The 24,355-nt window shown below is 40.2% G+C and overlaps 1 protein-coding gene across 5 annotated transcripts in view; it reads right to left on the reverse strand.

Moving 5' to 3' along the window:
* camkk1a (calcium/calmodulin-dependent protein kinase kinase 1, alpha a) overlaps nucleotides 1-24,355 on the reverse strand; it is a 66,077-nt gene that overhangs the window by 8,678 nt on the left and 33,044 nt on the right. For all 5 annotated transcript variants that reach the window (XM_020085931.2, XM_020085929.2, XM_069539353.1 and 2 more), the window contains 10 exons: nucleotides 20,189-20,242; nucleotides 16,366-16,417; nucleotides 14,262-14,395; nucleotides 10,446-10,482; nucleotides 10,059-10,080; nucleotides 7,721-7,809; nucleotides 5,494-5,693; nucleotides 3,544-3,597; nucleotides 3,159-3,232; nucleotides 894-981 (listed from right to left, as the gene is read on the reverse strand). In XM_020085931.2, coding sequence (XP_019941490.1) covers nucleotides 894-981; nucleotides 3,159-3,232; nucleotides 3,544-3,597; nucleotides 5,494-5,693; nucleotides 7,721-7,809; nucleotides 10,059-10,080; nucleotides 10,446-10,482; nucleotides 14,262-14,395; nucleotides 16,366-16,417; nucleotides 20,189-20,242 — 804 coding nt within the window. The remainder of the gene's footprint in view (nucleotides 1-893; nucleotides 982-3,158; nucleotides 3,233-3,543; nucleotides 3,598-5,493; nucleotides 5,694-7,720; nucleotides 7,810-10,058; nucleotides 10,081-10,445; nucleotides 10,483-14,261; nucleotides 14,396-16,365; nucleotides 16,418-20,188; nucleotides 20,243-24,355) is intronic.

Genomic DNA, 24,355 nt, shown 5'->3' on the forward strand with positions numbered 1-24,355 from the left:
GAAGCTGGAGCGCAGGAAATCTGAGTATAAGTGTTCAGTTTGAGCACAAGCAGAGAAAATCTAAGCACATGCAGAGGCAATTTGAGTGTAAGTTCAGGGTTCAGATATATATATATATATATATATATATATACATAACAAAATCTTAACGAGAAATCGATAAGTCCTGCTCTGAAACTAAAAGACCATGCTGTTGAAATAAAACCCCCATACCAATTAAAATTTCCAGCAAACAAGGAAGACACCAGAAAATCTGTGAGCTTCAAATTAGTGGGCATCAATACATGTTGATGAAAAATCAATTGGAAGGGTCGGCTGTGGCTCAAAGTGCTTTTAGGTCATCAAGACTAGAGGAGCTCCAGATAAATACAGCGGTTTACAAAGATTTAGCCTGGAGGTAAGTTTTGAATGGTGTTCTAACGTGAAGCGACTTCTAGCTTAAGATTGTTTTAATACAATAACTTGATTTCAACAATCAAGTAGTACACTACGCTGTAATAATCTATCAATCTCTCTGGGTTTGCTTCTTGCAGCTTTTGTAAAATAAATATGAGGCCTGGCAGCCTTGATATCTCCTGCTCTAGAGAGAAAATGACTCTCACATGATTAGTTTGTGTCATGGAAACACAAGATGGGGGAGAGGGGGGGCTGTCATCTGTTCATGGCTGCAGGTCCAGGACCTCCCTGCCCCCCTGACACGGACAGACTCATTTTCAGCCCGCTCCTCCACAGGGACAAACAGGCTACATCATGCCCTGCGGCGACACAGCATGTCTAATAAACCCTGCCGCACCGTCACAGCCAGGTTAGAGCCTCACAAGCCGATCAGTGCGGAGAGAAACCCGGTCCTGGGAAATCATCATTTCACAACTGCTCTGTTCTCTACACGTTACCTTGATCTCAGGGATGGTGATCCTGGTATCTGGGTTCTTGTCCAGCATCCGCAAGATCAGAGTCCGCAGCTCTTCACTGATCTTTGGTCTGCATGAAACAAGATAAGGAGTGAGCGAGTGTAAAGTGTTAATATAATAGAAACCAAAGGCATCAGTGGTCCTGTTTTAATCTGAATGTTTCATGCACTCTGGGGCTGCAACAATGAATCCATTAATCATTTAGTAATAGACTAAATGCATCAATAACAATTTCTAAGCCATGTTGGGGTTTGGAAAAAACAGACAATAATGGATTTATTATGAAAAGAATTGATCTATAATGATAATAATTGCAAATGCAGTGCTGATTCTGGACAGCATTATTTTGAGTAATTATTTACATAATCTATATTACATAGAAGACCAACGACAGACTTAAATCGAAATCCCTAAAATGTAATTTACCAACATTAATAAATACAGTAGAAAGATTAAAAGAATCAACTTGCAACCCCTCAATCACATGTTATGAATTCTTGAGTTGGGAACAATTCAACCAGAGTTTTCAAATTGACTTAAATTTTTTAGAGGCCACAGGTTTGAAAAAATAAATCAATGATCCAAACCAGTATTACAAGGTTAGAATGTTATTTTTTCTTACCACTGCTGTTTATTATCTCAGAGCTATTCAGAGACCTTGTTAAGTGCCAAGACTTGGCGTGAGCAGCAGAGGCAGCAGCCACATAGTTTTTTATTTAGGCAACGTATGATGGTAAAATGCAAACATATAAATAACATAAAGATAACTATAACATATAACAAATGAACATATGGGGGCCCTGAGGATCAAAACAAAGCAACAGTGATATACAAACATCTTAGACAACCTCCACAGATGGTTATCTTTAAATAGTTAATCAGTTTTTTTTTAAACATTAAAGATGTTGATGGATAATGTGCCAAAAAGCATATATTGATATTGTTAACATAACCATGGGGGAAATATCTTATAATTATATTTGGTATATTGAGGCAATGTTGGGCACAATGCATGATGGGTAGTCTTATTATGACAAGTTGTGAACAAAGGTGTGATCACCCACTTCCTGCCTTTAGAAAGATAACTCTACCATCACACAGTCCCTTCAGTCAGGTGATGATATCTGAGCAGCCAGAACAAATTATCATTATTCTATTTTCAGCAAGTGACAGACATGAGCAATTAAATTTGGTTCAGTCCAACATGTCCCTGATTGATGGGAGCAGACTGACAGCACAGTGATAGATAGTCTGAAGGGTCTGAATTAACCAACAGTCAAATTGTCAAATAAAATAGTGCTCAGTGGTGGAAACGGACTTATTTAAACATGAACAGACTTTTAGTCAAACGGTAAAAGGGTTTATTTTTTAAATTGGGATGACGTGTTGCTCCCTGTAATGATGTCTTCTTCAGATATCCTCATGCAGGGTAAATGTAAATCCTTGATTTTTGCTTTATCAAGTGAATTTTGGAACATGACAGCAGATAGAAATAAATGGTGGCGTGGATGAAGGGGTTCTTGAAGGCATCTGACAGGGTCTATGAGGGAGGCATGGTAGATGATCTACAATTACTATCACCTACTTAGTATCTCTGGAAATTCAAGTTTGTGTGATCATAATGGTAACAGTATAGCAACATTACATGCACCCACAGCATGGAGAGGATTTCAATAGCTGTGGTGTTAGGAGGGTGGTGTTTAGTAGAGGAGCTTTCAGCACAGCACACATTCTCTTGAGCCTGTGGGCGAAGACACTTTACCATCATTAATGACACGACACCCTTTACTGACACATCCTCCAACTGCCACTCAGGGCCCCTTCACACGGGCTGTGTTTATACTTGAGTCTATCACCACGGCTCTTTCTAGCTTTTTTATCATCTCTTCTCTCTCTGTCTTTTCAACATAGATCTCCATGTTTCTCTTTAACCTTTCAGGTGGATGGAAGACTGGGCAAGCAGCTTGTATGTGTCCAGGCTGCTACACATGTTTGTTTTCTCTTTCTCCAGTGCTTGTTTTGATCACAGGCAGGTGACATTTACTGTGTGCTGGCACCGGCTGCTGTGCTGGGCTTCTTTTTCAGTTTATTTTGGAAGTGTAATTTGTAACCGTAAACGAGAATCAAATGCATCTGCGACGGCGATGCACATGAGATGGATAGTGAGACGACCTCAGTGGCTGTTACGTCACCGCTGTCTGTTTTAATCAAGCCGGGGAGTGAGACGGACAAAGGAGGTGGACTTACACTTCTGGGAAATCCACAGGCTTGGACCTTATCTTGTTGTGCAAGGCCAATATGTACTCGTCAATAAACGGGCACTGCAGGTGGAGCAGAAGAAAGAGTGAGAAAACACAAGCAGGAACATTGAATTACTATCTGTGCCAGAAGAAAAACTGTTTGCGAGAGACAAGCGAGACAAATAACAGCAGCTTGTGGTCTGCATTAAAATGAATGATGCCAATAGACTGGTGCAGAATCAAACATAAAAAAATTGGTGACTGATAGTGTCCCCACTGAAAGTGTCACTGTGGGCTGCTAACAAGCACTGTGAAAATGAGGAATTTCCAGCCTTTACTGTTACATTGTGTGCAGCAGACGTGACAGAGAGAGAGAAAATCTGCAGACTTGCCTTTCCGAAGACGAAACAGTAGAGAGTGACTCCCATGGCCCACACGTCCAGAGCCTGTGATGTTTAATGTAACACAGTGACAAAGTGAGATCCAAAGATCCAAACACCCACTTATATAAAAAACCATCACAGTGACATATATCGATATCGACTGTGATTTATGAGACATTTTCTGACCTTGAGCTTATTTTCTGAGCACGTCTACCATCAGATAACCTTGGAAATGAATGTGAACGATCAACAGAGGCACAACTATTCATCAGGCTTGTGTTCTAATTGCTCCATGTACTCCTGGAGTATTGAATATTTCACAGTTGACTTGCACAAAAATCACAAATGTTGGTGAATAGTAGACACGAAGCTCTCTGACATGTGGGTCGAACAAATCTAAATCAAGATGAATGCAGGAGTAATCAGAGAAAAAGTCCCACTTCAAAGCTCCAGGAAACACTAGACTCTGACATCCTGAAAGTGTTTTGTCTGCAATCAAATATACTATTCTGGCCCTTTTATTATGGAGATGCAAACTCAGTCCTGGAGCAAATCCATCTGTATGCCTCTGGTGATGTAGAAAGGAACATGACTTTAACCGTTAATGCTGCAGATGAATAGCATGTCAGGGGTTGAGAACTCAGCCTTTGTTGTTAATCTTTCATAAATCAGCAGGTACGGTTGGACACACAAACCTCAAAACGTCACTCATACTAAACAAAATATATTAACCAGTTCTACTACGTGATGAATAAAGTTTAGGTCAAAACACGGTATTGAGTGCCCATCAATCATGACATTTCATCCCGTTATCATAGCATCAGCTGCGTAAATAAAAACTTAGTGGACAAATGGACACTTGAACATACATAGGTGTGATAAGACCTACCTAAAATGAAAGAAACCATCAATGAGAAAACATTTTATTAAATGCGCTTAAACCTTTTAGTTTGGTCCATGTCTCATCCACTAACATGGAAGATGTTAATGACCTATACTGCAGCCAGCCACCAGGGGGAGATCGAAACACTTTGGCTTCATTCATCTTTATATACAGTCTATGGTCAAAACCTAATATATGGCTGGACCGAATATTGCAGAGATGCACGAATGGGCTCTTACATCATCCTCATCCGCACTTATGTTTGACTCATCCACCCATCACCCACTCGAAGGAATTATTTTCTCCAGTTTAGAGACCTGCAGCCTCATGCACATGTGAAAATTAAAACAACATCCACCGTGCTCTATTCCACTTTGCCTCAATGATGCGCCTGACTGAACTGTATGAGTGCTCACTCGCAGCGTTCATTGATGGAATGCAAAAGATTCTCTTTGCAAGGTGCTGCAGCCATTGGAATGCGTGGCGTTGTTTCTCCCAAATTAAAGGAAATCATCTTCTGACGACTCGTCCAATTGGCCTAATTCACACAAACCAACCCATCCATTACTAATCAGAAATAGGTAAAAGTCTGCGGGTATGACTGCAATGCGTTCATCACCGGTGTATTGGCAATGTGTGCAAAGAGATGCACTGTCTTCTATTGAAATTAGTTTTGTCTAAAAGGTCATTGATAGATTTGTTGCTGGGTGCTTTCTGGCAAAACCCCAATTATTTCAAGGGTGGCAGCCAAAGAGGAATCTCCAACCGTCAGCTGGTGTGACCTCATCAGCCAAGGATGATGTGAATCTTTCCGACATGTATGTAAACCTGATAGCTTTGCTCCCCTTCTTTACTCTGCTAGTATCTTTGTTTTCAGTAGGATTCCAGTCGTGAATAGCAGCTGCAACACAAAGAGGAACCTACTGACAAAGACAATCTGCGCCTCACATTAACAGGCCAGCAAAGGTCTTGGTTTACTGGTTCTCATATTCAAATCAGCAGCTGCTGTAACCACACAAGTTTAGACTCACAGACACACGCACCAGACAAACACATATAAAAGGACTGTAACTTACTTTTCCACTGAAGCTCTTGCGCTGGTCTGACAGAGTCTCTGGGGCCATAAAGGCTGGAGTGCCGGCCGTACTGGACAGCAAAGCATCGTTGCCCTCAAACTGGTTGCTAACCCCAAAGTCTGCTATCTTCACATGGCCGTCGTCCCCCAGTAACAAGTTGGAGGGCTTGATGTCCCGGTGGACAATCTTCTGATAGTGCACTGAGGATGAGAAAGAGGAAGTTGTTCACCCAGTTTTTAGAGCCACTTTAAAAATGTACTACTACTAACAACAACAATAATAGGTTTTACTAAAACATGCATAATACACATAATTAACAATGATTGTGTTATTATTATGTTTTGATGTTATATTGTGATAATATTGTTTTGAGTAATTCTAATGCTTATTTTGATCTTATTAATTTTGAAAATTTGATATTCTCACATTGATGCAGACACAACAACTGACCAGCAGTGAAGGAACCTGGATCTTTAACTTAAGTAAATACAACAGTGTAATAATATCCTTGTCTTAAAACATTCAGTGAACTGGGACTTGGTTGTGGATATTTGAAGATGTTTGATATCTCATCCCAGAGGCCTCTTGAGTTCTGAGTGACCGGGGTGATGACCATGTATTTAACCTCTGTGGGGTCATTCTCAAGCTCACTGATATCACACTTGGCCTCGTGTGATTTCACTTGTTAGATGGATTAGTGTATCAGTAGCATCTTCCTGTATTTCAGTTATTTAGTTCAATGGTTCCAAATGTGGGGTTGTGTGATGATTGATGGAAAACCAAAGTAATTGCTTTACAAATGCTTCACTCTTTTGACTTTGGACCATTAAAATAAAAGTTGGAACTACAGGAAGATGCTACTGATGCACCAATCCATCCATCTTGTCTCGTGTAGACAACAAAAATTTTTGGGCTCATCTAGATGAAACTAACTGAGGTTTAGTGAACTTGGAGCAGACCCCACTAAGTGTCACAAGCCAAAAATGTTGAGAGCAGTTTTAATATTTAAATTGTAATTAACAGCCGTCTACAGCTAAGCCCTGGACACTTGACTGATTGGATAAATGGTGCTTTCATGTCTGAAGAGGTCTTATTAAAACACGGGGCTCTTGACTTATTCAAAGCCCTGGCAATTAAACATGGTTTACTTTTAATGATACTTCAATTAAAGGAAAGAAGTTAGCTACAGAAAGACAACTTAGATTTATAATTCAGGCTACTTTAGGTTTTAGAAGACAAGATATGCCACTATTTCATTATTTTCCATTATCATATAAAGGGGTTTGTTATGGAGCCTGTACATGATTGACATTCTATAAATAAGAAAGCATAAAATAGTCATATGCATAAATTGTACAATGAATTATAAAACAATCATGTGTTAAACAGTTAAAGAGATCAAAACATGTCATATAAAGAATTAGAAAAGTATATTTCTAGTTCTTGTTTGAAGGAATCAGTAAATGTTTCCATGAAAGATTTTCTCTGAGCCCACCTTAAACAACAGCAGCTGCATAATACATGCTCCTATACTTTTAGATTAAGAGGTTTAGTTACTGGGCCTGTGCAGAGAGTTGATCAAGAAAAACCTTTGACGTCGTTGTTTCTTAAGACAACTGTTGCTACTATTGCTAACAACAAACAGTATACAACATTAGCAGACTTTTCAAAAAGGACATGTTCAAATCAAATGATCTAATTTAAATTGTATAAAATAAAACCTGTTTGGCACATATTTTAAATCACAGAAATTGTGACTGAGCCTAAAATCTGACTGCTGATGCCTGAGGTGTATGAAGTGTAACCATTCAAAACTCTCTGGAGCTCAGAAGAAGGCAGGCCTGATCTATAATCATTAGACTCATGGCCCAGTGAAATGGATTGAGTACAGAGAATGAGGCCACAGCTTGAGAAAAAAAAAAAAAACATAAATTCACTGAGCAGAGGCTCGATACTGATGATGTGGACGGCTCTCAACTGCAGCCAGACCCCAAGGACATGGAGAGATGGTCAAAGAACACTTTATTCCTGGATATGTAAAGGAAAATACAACCATGTTATTCTTTTTCTTTAAGATTGGTGAGACAGCAAACTAAAGGAAAGATGTTAGTCCAATAATTCTGCTTTAGACTTTGAGCATCATAATGGGAATCATAAAGAGGCTAATTTAATGCTTTCGTGACCACTAGACGAACTCAAACAAACCCGTCATGCAGAAGATACTCACAGTACTCTATACCCAGGATGATGTCTCTGAAGTATAACCTCGCCTGCTCCTCTGAAAAAGCATCGTCTGTGGGCACTTCCATCACTGGACTTGAAATCCATGCAGGCAGACAGGCAGTATAGAAGACACACACACAGTGAAGCAGTCAAGTCCACAGACATTTGTGCAATAGTTATTTCATCAATTATTTAATTAAACTAATATTTGATTGATATTCACAGACCGACCACAGTGAAAGAAAGTTTGTGTGTTTGTGGGAATCTGAAACACAACAGTTCAGTATCTTTTTGTAAGATTTTGTTGTTTAATTATTGCATGACTCTCTTTCACCATGCACCAATATCAATATTAAAAATATAGAAATCGTTTATTTATAGTAACCCTCCCTGAACCCATTTATATGAAACCAAAGGAATCATAAAATTTGAAGCAAATATCAACAAATCTAAGAATGTAGACATGTGCTGAAGAAACAGTGTCTGCTCCAACCAGGGTCATGTTGACCTTCAGAATATATCATTTTTTAATACCAAGTAGTCAACACTCAGTTTCAACTAGTTTACTTCAGATGAAATTACAAGTCCATTGACACATACTGAATTAACGACAATATACTATTAGTTTAAAATCAACTTGTGTCAGCTTTTAAAGTTGGCTTGTTTGGTAAACTTAAGATTTTTTTTGGTTGGATAAAATACGACATTTGAAAATGTTCACTAGGGCTTCAGGGAAAATTGTTTTTTCTGACATTTCAAACATTAACCAGTCAACTGCTGGTTAACGAAAAATAATTTTCATGTTGAACTGAAAGTAGTTACTAGATTTTAACACAGGGTCACTGTACAGGAGCAAAGTGAATGAAGTATCTGTTTGTCCATTTATTGTTGTGGTGAAAGTTTCTAAAAAATGTCATGATTAATCAGCTCATGTAAAACTAACTGATATAGACTAAACCTGGAGCTTTCCAGGCTCTGACCTTTCTCAGTCAGTCTTGATAAAAGCTCTTGAGAAATGAAAAATGCCCTTTACAATTTGCCAAAGCCTGTGGTAAAATACAAACCGATGCAAAACTGGAATCATCTAATGTTTGAAGGGTTTGCATAAAAAATGAAGCAGTCTGTTTGGAAATATATGAGTAAACAATTCCACAAGGTGCTCTCTGGTGCAGGGCCGACACATTTTGATGCTAAAAATATGTTGTGGCAAACTAATAAAGGCTTTTTAATTTTTCCACAGCAAAAGGGCCCTCTGTTCATCAAACAATTAATATCTTCTGTGAATGGGAGGTGATAGATTTACAATCTAATTTCAGCCACGCAGCACCAGTGGTGAATTTAGAATTGTCTAAATCAAGGGCCATAAAGGAGCCACAATTTACACAGAGGGGCCAATTATATGTTCAACGTTCATGTAGAATTCCTGATTCAGTAATGTGCACATTTAAGTCATTCTCGTTTACTGTTGAGCAAAGCCAAACATCATTGAATGTATTTTGAAAATTGTTCCTTGTTTGAGCACATTGCATTCTTCAAAAAAGGAAAATAAACATTCATTCTTAACAAATTGTCAATTATAGTTAATATTGCTTTTAGATGACGATTAAAAAAAAAAAACTACTGACAAGACAGGGACACTTCCTAGGCCATTTCAGCCGGGGCCAGTACCCTCCTGGCCCCACCCCTGTTCAATGCATTGTCAATAGAAATAGATCATAGAACTAATAATGACCAAGGGTACAAATAATAGTCCTGTGGGTTAGAAGTTGTTGAACAGAATCAGCAACTAGTGGCACCATCTGGTATCAAAGCAGGAGTAAAATAATTAGAAGAGTAAATTATTTTATGAGCACAAGACGACAGATTAACAGTAGCTGCATTAATCAGCTCAGTCTGTCTATCATCTCCCTCCAATAGGAAACAACAGATCAGGCTCATTATGAGAAAGCAAACATTCAAACAGAGCACATGTTCTGTATTAAAAGGGCAGATTGACATATTTATGAACACACTCCATTCGTTTAGAACAAGAGAAGGTCTCAGATCATTAGATCGTCACAGATTTTTAGTGGTGCAGGAAGGAGCAGCTCATGCATGAGGACCTGAAACATCGACAGGGCAGACAGCCACAGGTAGTACTGTGACAACCTTATAACATTAACAATCCATTTGAAGCCTGGAAACGGAACAAACAGCCGCACCGTGTCAGTGTGGAGTAATGAAGGTGAACCCTGAAAATCCAGGCGGGGATGGAGAGGTGAAGAAATGAAGAGTGGAAGGTAGCGGAACTGCGGGATGAGCTTTAAATTATTAAAGAAAGAGAGGACATGTTCTCTACTCACCCCTTACGCATCAGCTCAAACACTGTCAGGAAAAAGGGAGAGAGGAGGAAATAGGAACATGTCAGATTAAACATTTTATTCATTCATTCATCCAGTGGGCTTTGACCATTGCTGCCACAGAGGCAACATCCCAGCATCAGTGTTACTCATTATCAGAAGCACTGAATTGGCTAAATGTGCCATAATAAGGTATAACACTGACGGTCATCTTAGCTGTGACCTGGCACTGCTGATGGAGGATTTCTGCATAATGTGCGAGCCCTGAGGTGGTGAGCAAGAGATGATCTGAATTATAAATAAGTTATGTGAACATTTGTTGGTGGCGTGTGTGTCAAGGACCAAGGACTGAGAGGGAGAATATAGAAAGCAAAGAAAATATCTGCATACCCATGTGAAGGTTGTCTTCTGCAGGATCATCCAGCACCTGCAACATTAACATAATCATCATTAATGGAGAAACTATCAAGGCCCTGTAGTAAAAAAATTAAATGAATTCATTCCGGACCAAAACATTGCAGAGATTAAAGGTATTTTCTTTTCTTTTTTTGTTCAAGTTCACATTACCGCAATTGACACTTGGTGCATGGCCGGATTAACCTGCTGCAGGGCCCCTGGGCAAAGGGAAGTTGCTGGGCCCCCTTTTATTGCCAGTGTGAAACATATACTGTAAATAAAGATGGACGATGTAACAGCTCCCCACATAGGAAGCCAAAGTGTCTCGATGGTGGCAGGCTGCAGTATCGGTCATAAGTCAATTTTAGTGGAAGGAACAGAGAGCAAATAAAGAAGTCAAAGTACAAGTTAAATAAAGCTTTCTCAAATGTGGGTTTCTGTTATTCAAGTGGTGATTTACGTAATAGCTGATACTGGCTCATGTATCAGCAGGACCTCTACAGTTGATGTTATGTACAGTTTATGAGAATAGAGAACTGTTTGAGAGATTTGCCAGGTTTTGTGTAAAGTTACAATGGTTACAGGTGTCCATCACGAGGTGACCAGCTTATTAGGTTTTGGAACCAATCATTTTGCTCCTGGGTGGTTTAGGTTTTGAAAAACTCTTAACCTTTAATAAATGGGATGATCATTTAAAATAGAGCTGTTACAATACCAGCAGACATCGACAGACAAGTAAGCACATCTACATTTGATTAGAGTAAATTTGTTCACCCAGATAAAACGTTCTTGTCTGGAAATCACTTCTATGTCGCCACTCTAAAGGAAGTAGCTGTGTAATCCTAGATTTATCTATTTGTGTTCTTTTTCAGTTATGACTGTAAAACTAAAAGTAGTTCTATTTTATTCATTCTCTGAATCTGTTTTTCAAAAGGTTTTGCCTGAGCCAGGCCATACAACAATGATCACGTCGGTACAGGGTTAGCAACAAACAGTTATTAAATAACATTAAAGAAGTTGCTAACCCTAACCCCTGTGCACCTGTATTGAATCAGTTCTCTGTATCGGCCGATACCCAATGAATGTTATGCCTTGGTAGTGATATTTCATACATGTGAAACTAGATGAACAAACCAGTTGACACAAGCTAAATCGATTACATCACAGCAGCGCAACTAGATTGTCCTATTACGAAGGCTCCTTCAGATGTGTCCTTTCATCCCAGAGAAACGACGGCTCCAAAAGGTGGATCCTTCTCGGGGCCCACAAACTATTTTTCCAAGAGGCGAAGTCGCCAGCAAACCCAAAGCTTAAGTATCAGGCTTCAACTCAACTGCTAACTGGACACATGCTAAAACACAAAGGGGCATTAAAACTTTCTTGTGTCCAACATCACCTCTGTTGCTAGGGGACAGCAGTTATGGTGGTACAAGCTGGTGTCACCAAACACGGAAATCCTCTGTAGACCTCTCATTTTGGTTAAGCCTTCGTGGTCTATATAGTCCCTGAACTGGGACACAGAGCAAACATGGAGTTTAAAGGCCCTGGGCAGTTGCCTGTTTGGATAATTCATCCACAGCCAGGTTAATAAACTAGGTGTTCCCACTGTGTACAAGGCAACAGTTCCCAACTCAAACCACAGGACACACTGTCCATCTGTCTCGATGCAAGATCCTGGAGAATTTCAATGATCACAGTGGAAAAAACGAAAAAACGTTTGCCAAGGACACAGTAATGGAAAAACAAGGGCAGGACATCAGTTCTGAGGAAACAGGAACACGACTAATGCCAGTTTCAAGCCATTAAACAATCAATAAGTGAATGTTTGCTCAACAGCTTGTATGCTTAAATAAATACTGTCCATATTCTCTCTTTGTTGAAAGTGAAAGGACAAATAAAAGCTATTAACAGTAAATAAGCTGTTGTGTGCAAAGTAGAAACCATTAAAAGTCTTTTTAATTTGTAGATTTTGACTAATGCATGATGTAAGACCCATTAAAGGGATCTTTAACTTCCGGGGAAAGGATATAAATTGAGCTCTGGATTTTAAATGTCCACTCTTAAAGCATGTGTGCATGCGAGTATGGGGCCAGTTGTCAACGTCTCTTTCCCACCATCTGCAACTAATGACCATATCACTTTCATCAGTTTTAATATGTTCCACTTGGCGCCGGCTCTTATGTTTCAAAATGAGCGAAAATATCTATTCATAATTAGATGGACTGGACTCCATCCTCACAGGAATCAGTTGGATGCCTGTAATGAATGTGATCCTGACCCAGGCACAGCCCATTTAAACGGATGAACAGAGAGAGATGGAGAGAGCGTGCCTTCCCTGTGCCTACGCACGCCCATTATGTGAGTGAGAGTGAGGGTGGACAAAAGAGGGAAGAGATTAATGCATGTGTGTGTGTGTGTGTGTGTGTTTTCTCTGCTGGAGCGAGCACAGAGGAGTAGAAGTGCTCAAATTTTATTTAAAACTCTGGCACACTGCTGGCACTCTCTCCACCAGAACAAGCCAGGCAGCTTTCCTACCGACTGACTCCCTGAGCTTAACTCCAAGCAACATTGGCTGCCATCGCCGCCCCCCTCCCCTCCGCCATCTGGCCAAGATTGAAATTGCTCTGATAATATCGCAGAGGAGCGGCAGTCATCTTGAATCACATCTCTAAAAAACAGCTATCGTATTTCATAAACAGCCGCCTCCGCAAAAAAACGCCAGCAATCCAACTTGGAAATGTCTCTTAAGTTTGAGGGAGTGTTGGTCGTTGTAAATATGAGAATCAATTTACAGGCTGGAAACTGTGGATTTCCAGAATGTGTCACCTGCATATCATGAAGGTCCAAGGGGAGGAAGTGTGATCGATATGCTGGAGGGTAAAACTCATCTTGTATTTCCTGGCAGAACAGTGTTTATCCTTCTCTTTGGTCTGATATAATACAAAGCATGAGTCAGGGTGCACAGCAAGTAAGGATAGATGGAGAGGAAGAAGATAATCTCAGTCACAAAACCTCGAACAAAACATATCCAGACACAAAACAACAGAGCTGCATGTTGCATCTGGTTGTTGTTTTGCGACTCATTGTTTTGTCATTTGGGAATTTTTGTATCATACTTTGGTCGTTTAATGTCTCTTGTTTGCATCGCTTTGTGTGTTTTTGCCACTCTTACAGGTTGCTTTGCATCACTTTGCAGGCGCTCTGCATCCCCTCGTCTTTGTTGTGTGTCAGTTTGTTGATGTTGTGCATCTCTTTGTAGTCATGCTGCATTTCTTTGTTATAGCTGTGTGTCAGTTTGTTTTGTTTTGCATATTGTTTTGTGTCTCTTTGTATCAGATTGCATCTCTCTGAGGCCGATTTTAATCAGTTTGTTGTCGTTACTCATGTTTTTGTGGTTGTTCTGTGTTGACTTTCCAACAACAAATGTTGACACCCATGATACTAACAAACCAGCCACCTCTTACCCACTGAGTTTGGTAGAAACGAACTTTCACGGTTATTCATGTGTAAGAAACTTGGTTTTAATATCACATTTCTTAACAAATTCATTAAAAAAATTAAGCATGTCATGGGTTGAAAATGCTTATGTTCAAAGTGAACATGCCATCATACTACTTAGCCACTAACGTGGCTAACAACTGCTAATCATTCTCATCAAAGTATCCTTCAACCTGTGCTGTAACTGATCCTTCATTTTAAATAGGTTGATAATAAAAAAACAGGAAAATACTTTCAAACCTCATTTGACTAATCTGCTGCATCAATGTAAATACAAACACTAAGACTATTTGCTGACAGAGAAACTCTCACCTCCACCAGCTTGACAATGTTGATGTGGTCCAGTTTTTTAAGGATGGCGATCTCTTGGTAGACCCTCTCCAGGGGTCCTAAGATTTTGGGCTGCTCCCCTTGGGCTGCCTTGGGTCCTCTTGGGGGTGGGCGACCTGCAGACAACCACATAAAGCACAAACACAACTTCTCTCAATGATGTATTTGATCATAAATACACTTGACAAAAACAGAGACAGGAGTTTCTCTAATGTGTTAAGAAGAAATATAAATATGCAGTGGGGAAACTGTGGTGGATCTCCTTAATAATATATATATATATATATATAGTAGCTGGAAAGAGATCTGACAAGCGTGTGTCTGACATACTAATAAAAAAATACTTTTTTCATAGTCTCAGACATTGAGAATCATTTAAAAAACAATTTTAATGAGTAACTGGGAATAAAAGAGCTGAAAATAAAGATTGCACCCATTTACCACCATTTAGTTTAGTTTATAGATCATTTAGATTTTGGTTTGTCAAACTCCATATCTTATATCATTCCAAGATCCCGAAAAGCGCCAGGGCCCTGATGTCCATCCTGTAGGAGGATGCTAGAGCTGCTCTTCCTCTCGCTCTATGAAATGTGCCAGCTGTATGTCGTCAGTTTTTTGAAACCAGAGGCCTGTTTTCAGTCCTACAAAGCTCGTTCAATTTTTTTTCAAGTTAAATCACCACGGTAAGTTATGCTGAATAGACAACCTGCTCCATAGAAGTTAAGATTGAGATAGAAGATAGAAGAAGATTGAGAGACCAACCGTATAAAAGCAGCACTGTTCTTAGAGGATCCCATGGAGCAAAAAAACAAAACAATCCTATAGAGATTGGTGCAGGTTGTTAGAGTCTCTAAGGAGGACAAGGGTTTGATGAGTATTTTTATGAAAAATATAGATTCTCATCGGAGGGAATGATAAACCTTCGTCAGCTGCTGGAGCCGAACATATGTAGAAGCAATACGCTCACAGTAACAGACTGTCTGCATTGTCCTGCCTTTCTTTGATTGTGGGAGTTACTTGCAAACTGTGAGTGATGCTGCTGTTTATTTTGTTGAGCTTGAACCCACCAGGCTCGAACCCAAAAGAATAAAGAGGAAACCGTCGATTGACTTAACAAGTTGATAACCAGCCTCGTGTGACTGCTTAGCCTGACTGCATTTGTTAAGTTAAGTTCAGCTGGATAAAAAAATTAATGAAAGATATCCAGGGTATGTTGAGCTCGCTTTGTAGTACAGGCCCCTGGTCCACTTCCAACATAATTTTGCAATGCACCTGTAATCTGCTGAACATGATTTTACTCCTCTGGAGATTTGAGAAATCACATATCAGTGAACTGATTGTCAGACCTCGTATGGAACTGACAAATTATTTTTTGGCATTCCACCTAATGTGACACGTCTTCATAGCTCGATGTATTATTATAATTATAATTGATGAGCACACGTATAGAGTTTGGGTCACAATTTTCAGTATCTGGAACAAACAGGGGCATTGGAGGTGTCTTATGTCTGTGGTCAAGTCCTTAGTGTCAAAGCAGAGTCCTGCAGTGATTTCAAGTTGTGTAAAATAACAGGTAGAAAACACATCCATGTAAACTCACGGGTGGGGTACAAAATAACTAAACGTGGGCAACAAAGGGTGAGAATCTAAGTATGCTTTTTTTACTGTAGAAATTAAAATGATTCTGATGATTTTAACATCTAAACCAGCTTCAAGATGAAACCTAGTCTGTGACAAGGATTTGTTTTCTTGTGAAAGCCTATGACACCATCTTTGTGTTTACATAAGTGTCAACACAGACAGCGAACTAGAACAACTAAATAGATCACGTAAAGAAAACAATAAGCTGGCAGTGAACAAGTTCTCAGGTTGTAGAAAGCGCTAATACAACAGGCGCATTGCTAAGAAAAACACTGACAGCTGCAGGGGCAGAGGTGCTGCGACAATCGACAGATACTTTTACAACTCAACCACCAAAGCAGGAGGACGAGCAGGCCTTAATGTGAGTGACTGTATGTGGCATGTGTGATTAGTCCCGGATGATGTGTCAGGTCACGGTACATATGTTAACGGGAATGGCACTTACGTGGAAAACCACACTGCTTCATTAACTTCTTCTTGGACACCACCTTCATGGCCTGGGGGGAAAACAGTGTGATCAGTATCAAGAGTGAGAGAAGCTTAAGTCATTAATCACAAATCAAGAATTTATATAAACTAGACCTGTAAGCACATTTACCCATGAACCAACATTAAATAAATGTTTAGATCCAATGTTATATAATTGGGTCCTTGAGGGCTGTGAATAATCAACAGAGCATTCTGAAGATTTTTTTTTTTGCACTGACACAACCTTCAGCACTTCAGCAGTTAGATCTGTCATCTATTTAATTTCCTTGCAGGAGGTCAGGGAGTATCTGTACAGCCTGAGGCAATGGAACCTTCTGATTGATTTTTTTCAAGGAACTCTGTGTGTGTGTGTATTTGTGTGCTTGCATGTTTATTTGTGTGTTCAGGCATGTGTGTGTGAGTCTGCATGTGTGTTTGTTTGAGAGAGTCAATGTGTGAAAAGTCCCGAGGCGAGGCACTGGTTATCCAAAGGAAGAGGAGACAAAGTAAATCAGTGTGTCACTCAGTAGAGCACACAACTCCACCAAGGCCCAACAAAGTGCCTTTCAAATAAAATCAAGCTGCACCAAATTTCACACACTCCTAAACATGTGCTCTATCTCACAATGTTAAAGAAAGAGATAAACAACTCCTGGATATTAGTTTTGTAATCTTAATTACAACCAAACAAACCAATCAACCAACCAACAATCAAGTGGACAGGGGTGAAAACACAAACCTGATGGACCTTCCTCTAAAAATTCTAGAACCCCTCCAGTGTCAGACAGCCATCAGCTGTGTAAAAAAAATGATCTGGTCTACAAAGGATTTCCACTATCAACGTCACCAGTTCGTCCCGCCTTTATTGCTGTTGCCTAGCAACAGAGCTGAAGCTGGACATGTCAAGAAAGTTAACATTACATGTTATATTGACCTCAATATCATACTAAACAACTATAATGGAATTGATGGTGTCTTGTTCTCTTCCTGCTAACTTAAGAGTGGGGAACTGCAGGGTGCTGACATAAAGTTGATGAACTCATCCAAAGTACAAAACAATCATTAAAGCATTAATTTAGTGGCAGACCTTATCAACGCTTAGGACATCTGTTTCTGATCTCCTTCCGACCAGATAATATCAAGAGCATAAAAGCTGCTCACAGAGAGAGAGAGAGAGAGAGAGAGACTTTGTCAATCTCAGGCAGTCTCTTTGTGACTCTGGCTCTGTGTTGGTCCCTTTGCAAAGGTTTGAAGCTTCTTATAATAAAATATACAAGGACGGGTCTGTTGTGCGATCATTGTGATTTCCACCACACAACAAAAACTAATTTGTGTAAAATATTGATACTTCAAACATGTTTAATACAGCTCAAACAGCCTGGGTTCAAATCCACCCCAAAGAACACAGATGCATACATAAAAAAATCATGTTCATTTTATGTTTAAACAGTTGTCCACATTAAATTAGGAAAAGTCATTGGCAGTGAAGACGCACATGTTTCAACAATTTATCTCCTTCGTGGGCAAAGTGCATGAAGCAGCCTCCAGGAGCTCCTGGGCTAATGAACCACTTCAGGCTGACTGTATAGATCCTCTATAAACAGACTGACTAAAGGCTAAACAACCCATAACTCCTCTCTCTGTAGAAGAGCATGTTACTCACAATACTCCCTCAGAATGAATGTCAGACAACATTACATTCATCTTTACAGTGTTCATCTCCATAAAACTATATCAGATATATTCTCTGACCATCACTGTGTGTGTGTGTGTGTGTGTGTGTGTGTGTGTGTGAGCATGTGGGTGTCTCCAGACTTAGCGTTCATTTAAGTGATACTGCAGACTCAAATGTGTTTTTCTGAGCTATGAACTATATTTATGACTGTTGCGATTTATGCTGAAACTAAAACAATACACCATCACATGATATACCATTCAGTGACATCTAACATCCTCTGCTGCACCTCAGCTGTCTCTCTTTCACAAATACACATAATTTGAACCACTGGCTGAGACAATCGGCTGTGCGAGCGTTCCGAACAACATGGGACCACTACGCTCAGACCCGGTTAAACCTGTCTGTCGCCTGTGTCGACGGTAGGCGTGTCTCAGTCTTGCCTCATAGCACGGCCCCTGAAGCATTTAATGAATTTCCAGGGAGACGCACCTCAGCATAAGGTGAAGTTATTCTTGAAATGGAAAGACTCTGCAAAAGTAGACTGCTAAACATATCTGCTAATAAGTAAGCTCTGTACATTCATCTCTCTTTTATTTGAGAAGAGTTATTGAATTAAGTTTACGTCAGCCCCCTGAGGCTGATAAATACCATCATCACCAATGGATGCCTGCCAGTCAAGTTGTGAGCGTGGTAATAATAAAGACACCACAAACACACGCGTGATTCAGAGACCTCTACTAATCTGTGGAATTGTTGAACAATGAAGCCTGGTCCCCAACACCCACAGCAAGAGGATGATTGTGTTAATACATAGCACTGGGACAAATTAGTCATCGTTTTATTTTCATCCTGGCAAAAACATTTCCATTCAGTTTAAAGATGACCACTGCGGCTTTATCCACATAATACTTCAGCTGCGTTTCCCTCACTTTGTGAGGAAAATGAGGAGAAATCAATATGCGATACATCTTGATATAGAATGTAAAACTATTTCAGAACAGTCATCTCTGTATTTTATATATATACACACAATTTCCAGCTCATAGGAAGATGGTGAATACAGGGGAAGTACTTGAGCCTGCAGGAGCCTGTTTAGTTGTAATCGTTCCAGTGCATGTTATCTGTGTGTGTGTGCGTGTTGACATTGTGCTGCTCCGTGTGGAAAAATCCAATCAGCTCTACGTGAAACCAATTCAGACTGTCAGGAAATAGGACCAACCTTTCACACCACCATTACTCAGCTGGTCCTCTCCTGATTCCTGTCAGTGTTACTGCAGATGAGTCTGTTATTGAGAAGGAGTGCAATATATTCTGCCCCCAGAGGTTTCTATCAGCAATAAACATCAAATATAAAGCCAGGAGTACAGATGGAAAGTAGAAATGGTAGATACATGCACAGCAAACCTGAAAGCTTGCAATACTTTATGTGGGATGGATGGGAAAGGCAATGGGTAATAAAAAGAGAGCTGCATTGTGTAGTTTTCAATCTAACTTTTAGATTTTTGATAATATTCAAGTTCAGACTGAGTGAAGAGGAATTCACTGATGTTAACAGAGCACAGTGAGATCACAAATAACTATCAGGTTGTGTTTAGCTCTGAGCTCCCCACTGGCTCCAGTTCAAAAGTACATGTTAAGTCTACATGACTCACCAAAACACTTTCATTGTAACTGCGCAGGGCAGTTCAGTTATGTTAAAACATAAATCAGCTTTTGTGCAGAGGGGCTGAGGTCGCAGAGCTTTAATGGGAAACAAATCACCTTAATAGAAGCGCCTGACACGACCTCATGTCAGCGTGTCAAAACTTCAAACCCAGATTCTCCCAAAGCAAGAGAAAAACTGATTTCATGAGAGTTGACTCTTAGATGCTCCTTCAGTGGCACATTTCTGTGACTGATGCAATTTGAGTGGACGGGATGCAGAGCTGAGCAGCGAGGTTGAAGGGGAAAGAGCAAAATCAATAGGCTCGGTGGGATCCTGCAAAGCTGCTCTGTCTAGACAGTAGCTGCAGAGGGAATGGATGAAAAACACAAAGGAGAGCGGTGGCTGCGTGGTACGGCGACAGCCTTTCAGACGTTCCTCTGACAACAGCTGAAATGTAAAGCAACTGCTTTGACTTACATAATGTTTGTCATCGTCCTCGTTGTAGGCGAGTTTGACCACACCGTAGGAGCCCTGCAACACAACAACACAGACATTCATATTCATGTGGATGGATACAACATACAACACATCATTAATTATCATTCAGTGCTACTTTTAAGGTTAGATCCACATTTATGGAACCCCACATATTTAATATGAGATAGACAGAAGTGACAGTAAGACATCATATTAACAAACGGTGTAAATAAGTAGTGAGAGTGGAATTAATTAATAACTATTAAATCTCAACTTATAATGAATGAAAATAGTTTCATGATCTTTTTTTAAAGGATTTTATTTTATTTCATCGTGTTATCCGGAAAATATAAGCAAACATCTGAAAATAGTATTTTAAAATAAAAAAAATTCTGAAAAAAACTTGAGGGATTAATGAGACACGCACACACACAAATGTTTCTTCTTGATAAGTGCACACAAGAACCACTAACTGCTTTTAAAGTCGATCACATAAATGAAACAAACCAAGTTACATCATCTCTGAAGACTCTGACAGCTAAAAGTGCCAGCTGCCTCAGAACAAATGACTCAGCATTTAAATGTCCTTCAAATTATGTTATGAACAAAAATCAGTTTTTCGCCAAGAATTGTAAAAATTGAATTCATCCAGACATTACCATACACGATCCATGTTTAATCCATTTCTTACCCTTAAAGGTTCAGAGTGTAGAATTTAGTGACATCTAGTGGTGAAGTTTCATGTTGCAGCTGAATACCTCTCACTAGGGTTATTTGCTATAACTAAATTGGTACCGGGGTTCTGATGCATTTAAAATGGATAAGACCGGTACTTTAAAAAATTTTTTTACATCGCCGCGTGACGTCACCGCGTACCAATTTGAGCCGAAGCGAGCAAGCCGGGGGAAGCAGGCGAGCGAGTGAGCGAGCAGCGCGGAGCAGGAGTCTGGCGATAGAGAGAGATAAATGAGAGAAAGAGAGAGAGCGACAGGAGCAGAGAGAGAATGGCAGCTGCTGCAACCATTATATACCCATGAAAAAAAGCCACATTCAGTGCTAAAAGCAAGCAACGCCAGCCCCCTTCACTCTCCACAAAAGTAGCTCTGGAGAGAATTTAAGCCTGTCTTTGTGGTATTTTATTTTATTTACTGATGCATAATGTTATAGTTCTAAGATTTTCAATTAAAATAAAGTCAATAATGAAATTTTTTGTGTTCTCTTTTTATTTCGAAAGTACAGAAAAGTATCGAAATACATGTTGGTACCGGTACCGATACCAAAATGTTGGTACCGTGACAACACTAGTCCAGACTGGACAAACTAAACACCTTTTGAGTTTTAATGACAACTAAAGGCTACCAGAGTTTGTTTTTCATGTTTGGAAGGCGAGGGTGAGGCGAGGGGTGTTCAGCTGCAACATGCAACTTCAACACTAGATATCACAAAATTCTACACACTGTACCTTTAAGTCTGGTACAGTCTACAGTCTTTAGTCTAGTACAGTAACATAGCAATATGATACGTTTTCGGGAGCTCTTCTTCTACTTTTTCCTTGTTCAGTCTTTTGGCAGGTGGCAACGGACATCATAGTGCATCCACTGACTTGGTGCACTTTTCCACCTTTTATTTTTTTCTCTTGAACATGGAAAAGATGTTTGAAAGAAAGGAGAGGAAGCCACGCTTTTTGCAAAGGCGTCTTTTCAAAGAGGAGACAATTGATTCCTCAAGTTCTGGCTCACTTAAATGAAAGGCAAACAGCAGGTTATGAGGTTTCCACTTCTTACGCAACTCCTTGAAAATGGCTTTGTCAAGGTCTTTGATTATCTCTGGGTTAACAGTTAAGTTAATGTCTTTGACCTCCGCCCATATTCCTTCCAGCAGTTGATGACTTATGTTCATTATGTCGGCACCGATCCTAGTCACCCTGGCATTATCATAGATTTTTGTGATGAGCTGGTCCACAAGAACACTGACATACATTTTATATCTTTCTGCTGCAAACATCTTTACATTCTCTGATGATATTGACTGATTCGATGAGTTCTTCTCCCTGATGCTGAACAATGATGGCGTTGACTGATTTGATGAGTTCTTCCCCCTGCTGCTGACCAATGATGATATTGACTGATTCGATGAGTTCTTCTCCCTGATGCTGAACAATGATGGCGTTAACTGATTTGATGAGTTCTTCCCCCTGCTGCTGACCAATGATGGTCTTGACTGATTCGATGAGTTCTTCCCCTTGCGGCTGACCACTGATGATATTGACTGATTCGATATGTTCTTCCCCCTGCTGCTGACTACTGATGGTTTTGACTGATTTGTTGAGTTCCTCCCCCCGCTGCTGGCCACTGATGGTTTTGACTGATTCGATGTGTTCTTCGTCTTGCTGCTGACCCCTGATAATGTTGACTGATTCTTTGTTTTCTCCTCATTGCTGCTGATCTCTGATGATGTTGACTGCTTCGATCTTTTCTTCCCTTTGCTGTTGATCACTGATGATATTGACTGCCTCGGTGTGTCCTCCCCAATGCTGCTGATCTCTGATGATGTTGACTGCTTCGATCTTTTCTTCCCTTTGCTGTTGATCACTGATGATATTGACTGCCTCGGTGTGTCCTCTCCAATGCTGCTGATCTCTGATAATGTTGACTGATTCTTTGCTTTCTCCTCATTGCTGCTGATCACTGATGATGTTGACTGCTTCGATCTTTTCTTCCCTTTGCTGTTCATCTCTGATGATATTGACTGCCTCGGTGTGTCCTCCCCAGTGCTGCTGATCACTGATGATGTTGACTGCTTCGATCTTTTCTTCCCTTTGCTGTTGATCTCTGATGATATTGACTTCCTCGGTGTGTCCTCCCCAATGCTGCTGATCTCTGATGATGTTGACTGCTTTGATCTTTTCTTCCCTTTGCTGTTCATCTCTGATGATATTGACTGCCTCGGTGTGTCCTCCCCAGTGCTGCTGATCACTGATGATGTTGACTGCTTCGATCTTTTCTTCCCTTTGCTGTTGATCTCTGATGATATTGACTTCCTTGGTGTGTCCTCCTCAATGCTGCTGATCTCTGATGATGTTTCCATTGAGTCAATGGCATTTAAAGCCTCCGTCACCCTGTCTGTGTGGCTGTTAACCTGGTTATTCAGCCACCAGCTTATCAAGGACAGGAAACAGAACACTCTGGTCTGTATGTCTGCATACATGCCCTTATGTGCCTTAGGAACAGCCACTGGACTTGAACTGAGTTCTGTAATCTTTCCAGGTATGATGTGCACATAAATGAGATCAGAAAGCTGTTTTGTGAATGCAAGAACCTTTTCAGATGTAGGCTTTTTCAGTGTTTGGGAAGCACAACTTTCATTTCCACCTCCCTGCTTCAGAAGCACAGTATCAATACTAGCTATCAGTGAGGTTATTGCCAGCCTGCTTTTGAATTCAGTCTCCTTCTTGAATTTCTTTGAGACCTGTGTCAGTATTTGGAGCATCCCTGCTGATGCAAAAGTCTTTATGAAAAGCCTATTGATTGTCCGCATTCCTTTACGGATTGAGGAGCTTGGCTCTTGAGATTCCCTCCCCTTTTTGCTTTCCTTAAGGATTGACTCAATAGTTTCATCTAAAGCCTCATGAATCTCTCGAGAAATCAAAGCATTGAGCTTAAGACTGTCATTGAACTCATTAAAGAATGTTGTGATGTCAGTCAAACTATTGCTGATTGTTTCCTGGATAATCCTCTTTACACTTTCTACACTACTGGTTGATGAACCCTCTGAGCAAATTCCCAAGTTGGAACTGATTTGTGACGATTGGGAGCTTGAAGAGGCCCTAGCCATCTGAACAGAATGGTCTGTAGTGTTCTGCTCTTCTGAGGAAATGGAATGACTTTGCCTGTGAGATTGACTCTTGAACAAGCGTTTGATCACTTTGTCTGCCTTTAACGTCTTGCAGGCATAACAGATCATCTTCTGGAGTTTACTGGGGTTAATGGTGCGGGATGGTATCCCAGAGCTCACACAGGTTGAGCTTGCAGACAAGATGGAATTGACAGTCTTCGTCACCTCCTCTGCAACCAGGTCTGTGAGTTGATCCAAACTCTTAGAACGTTTTGTGTTGCCTGGTGAAAAAACATTATTGACAGTGTTGCCCAGAATGGACTGAACCCTTTC

The sequence above is a fragment of the Paralichthys olivaceus genome, chromosome 15 (assembly GCF_024713975.1).
Source record: "Paralichthys olivaceus isolate ysfri-2021 chromosome 15, ASM2471397v2, whole genome shotgun sequence".
NCBI classification, from domain to species: domain Eukaryota; kingdom Metazoa; phylum Chordata; class Actinopteri; order Pleuronectiformes; family Paralichthyidae; genus Paralichthys; species Paralichthys olivaceus.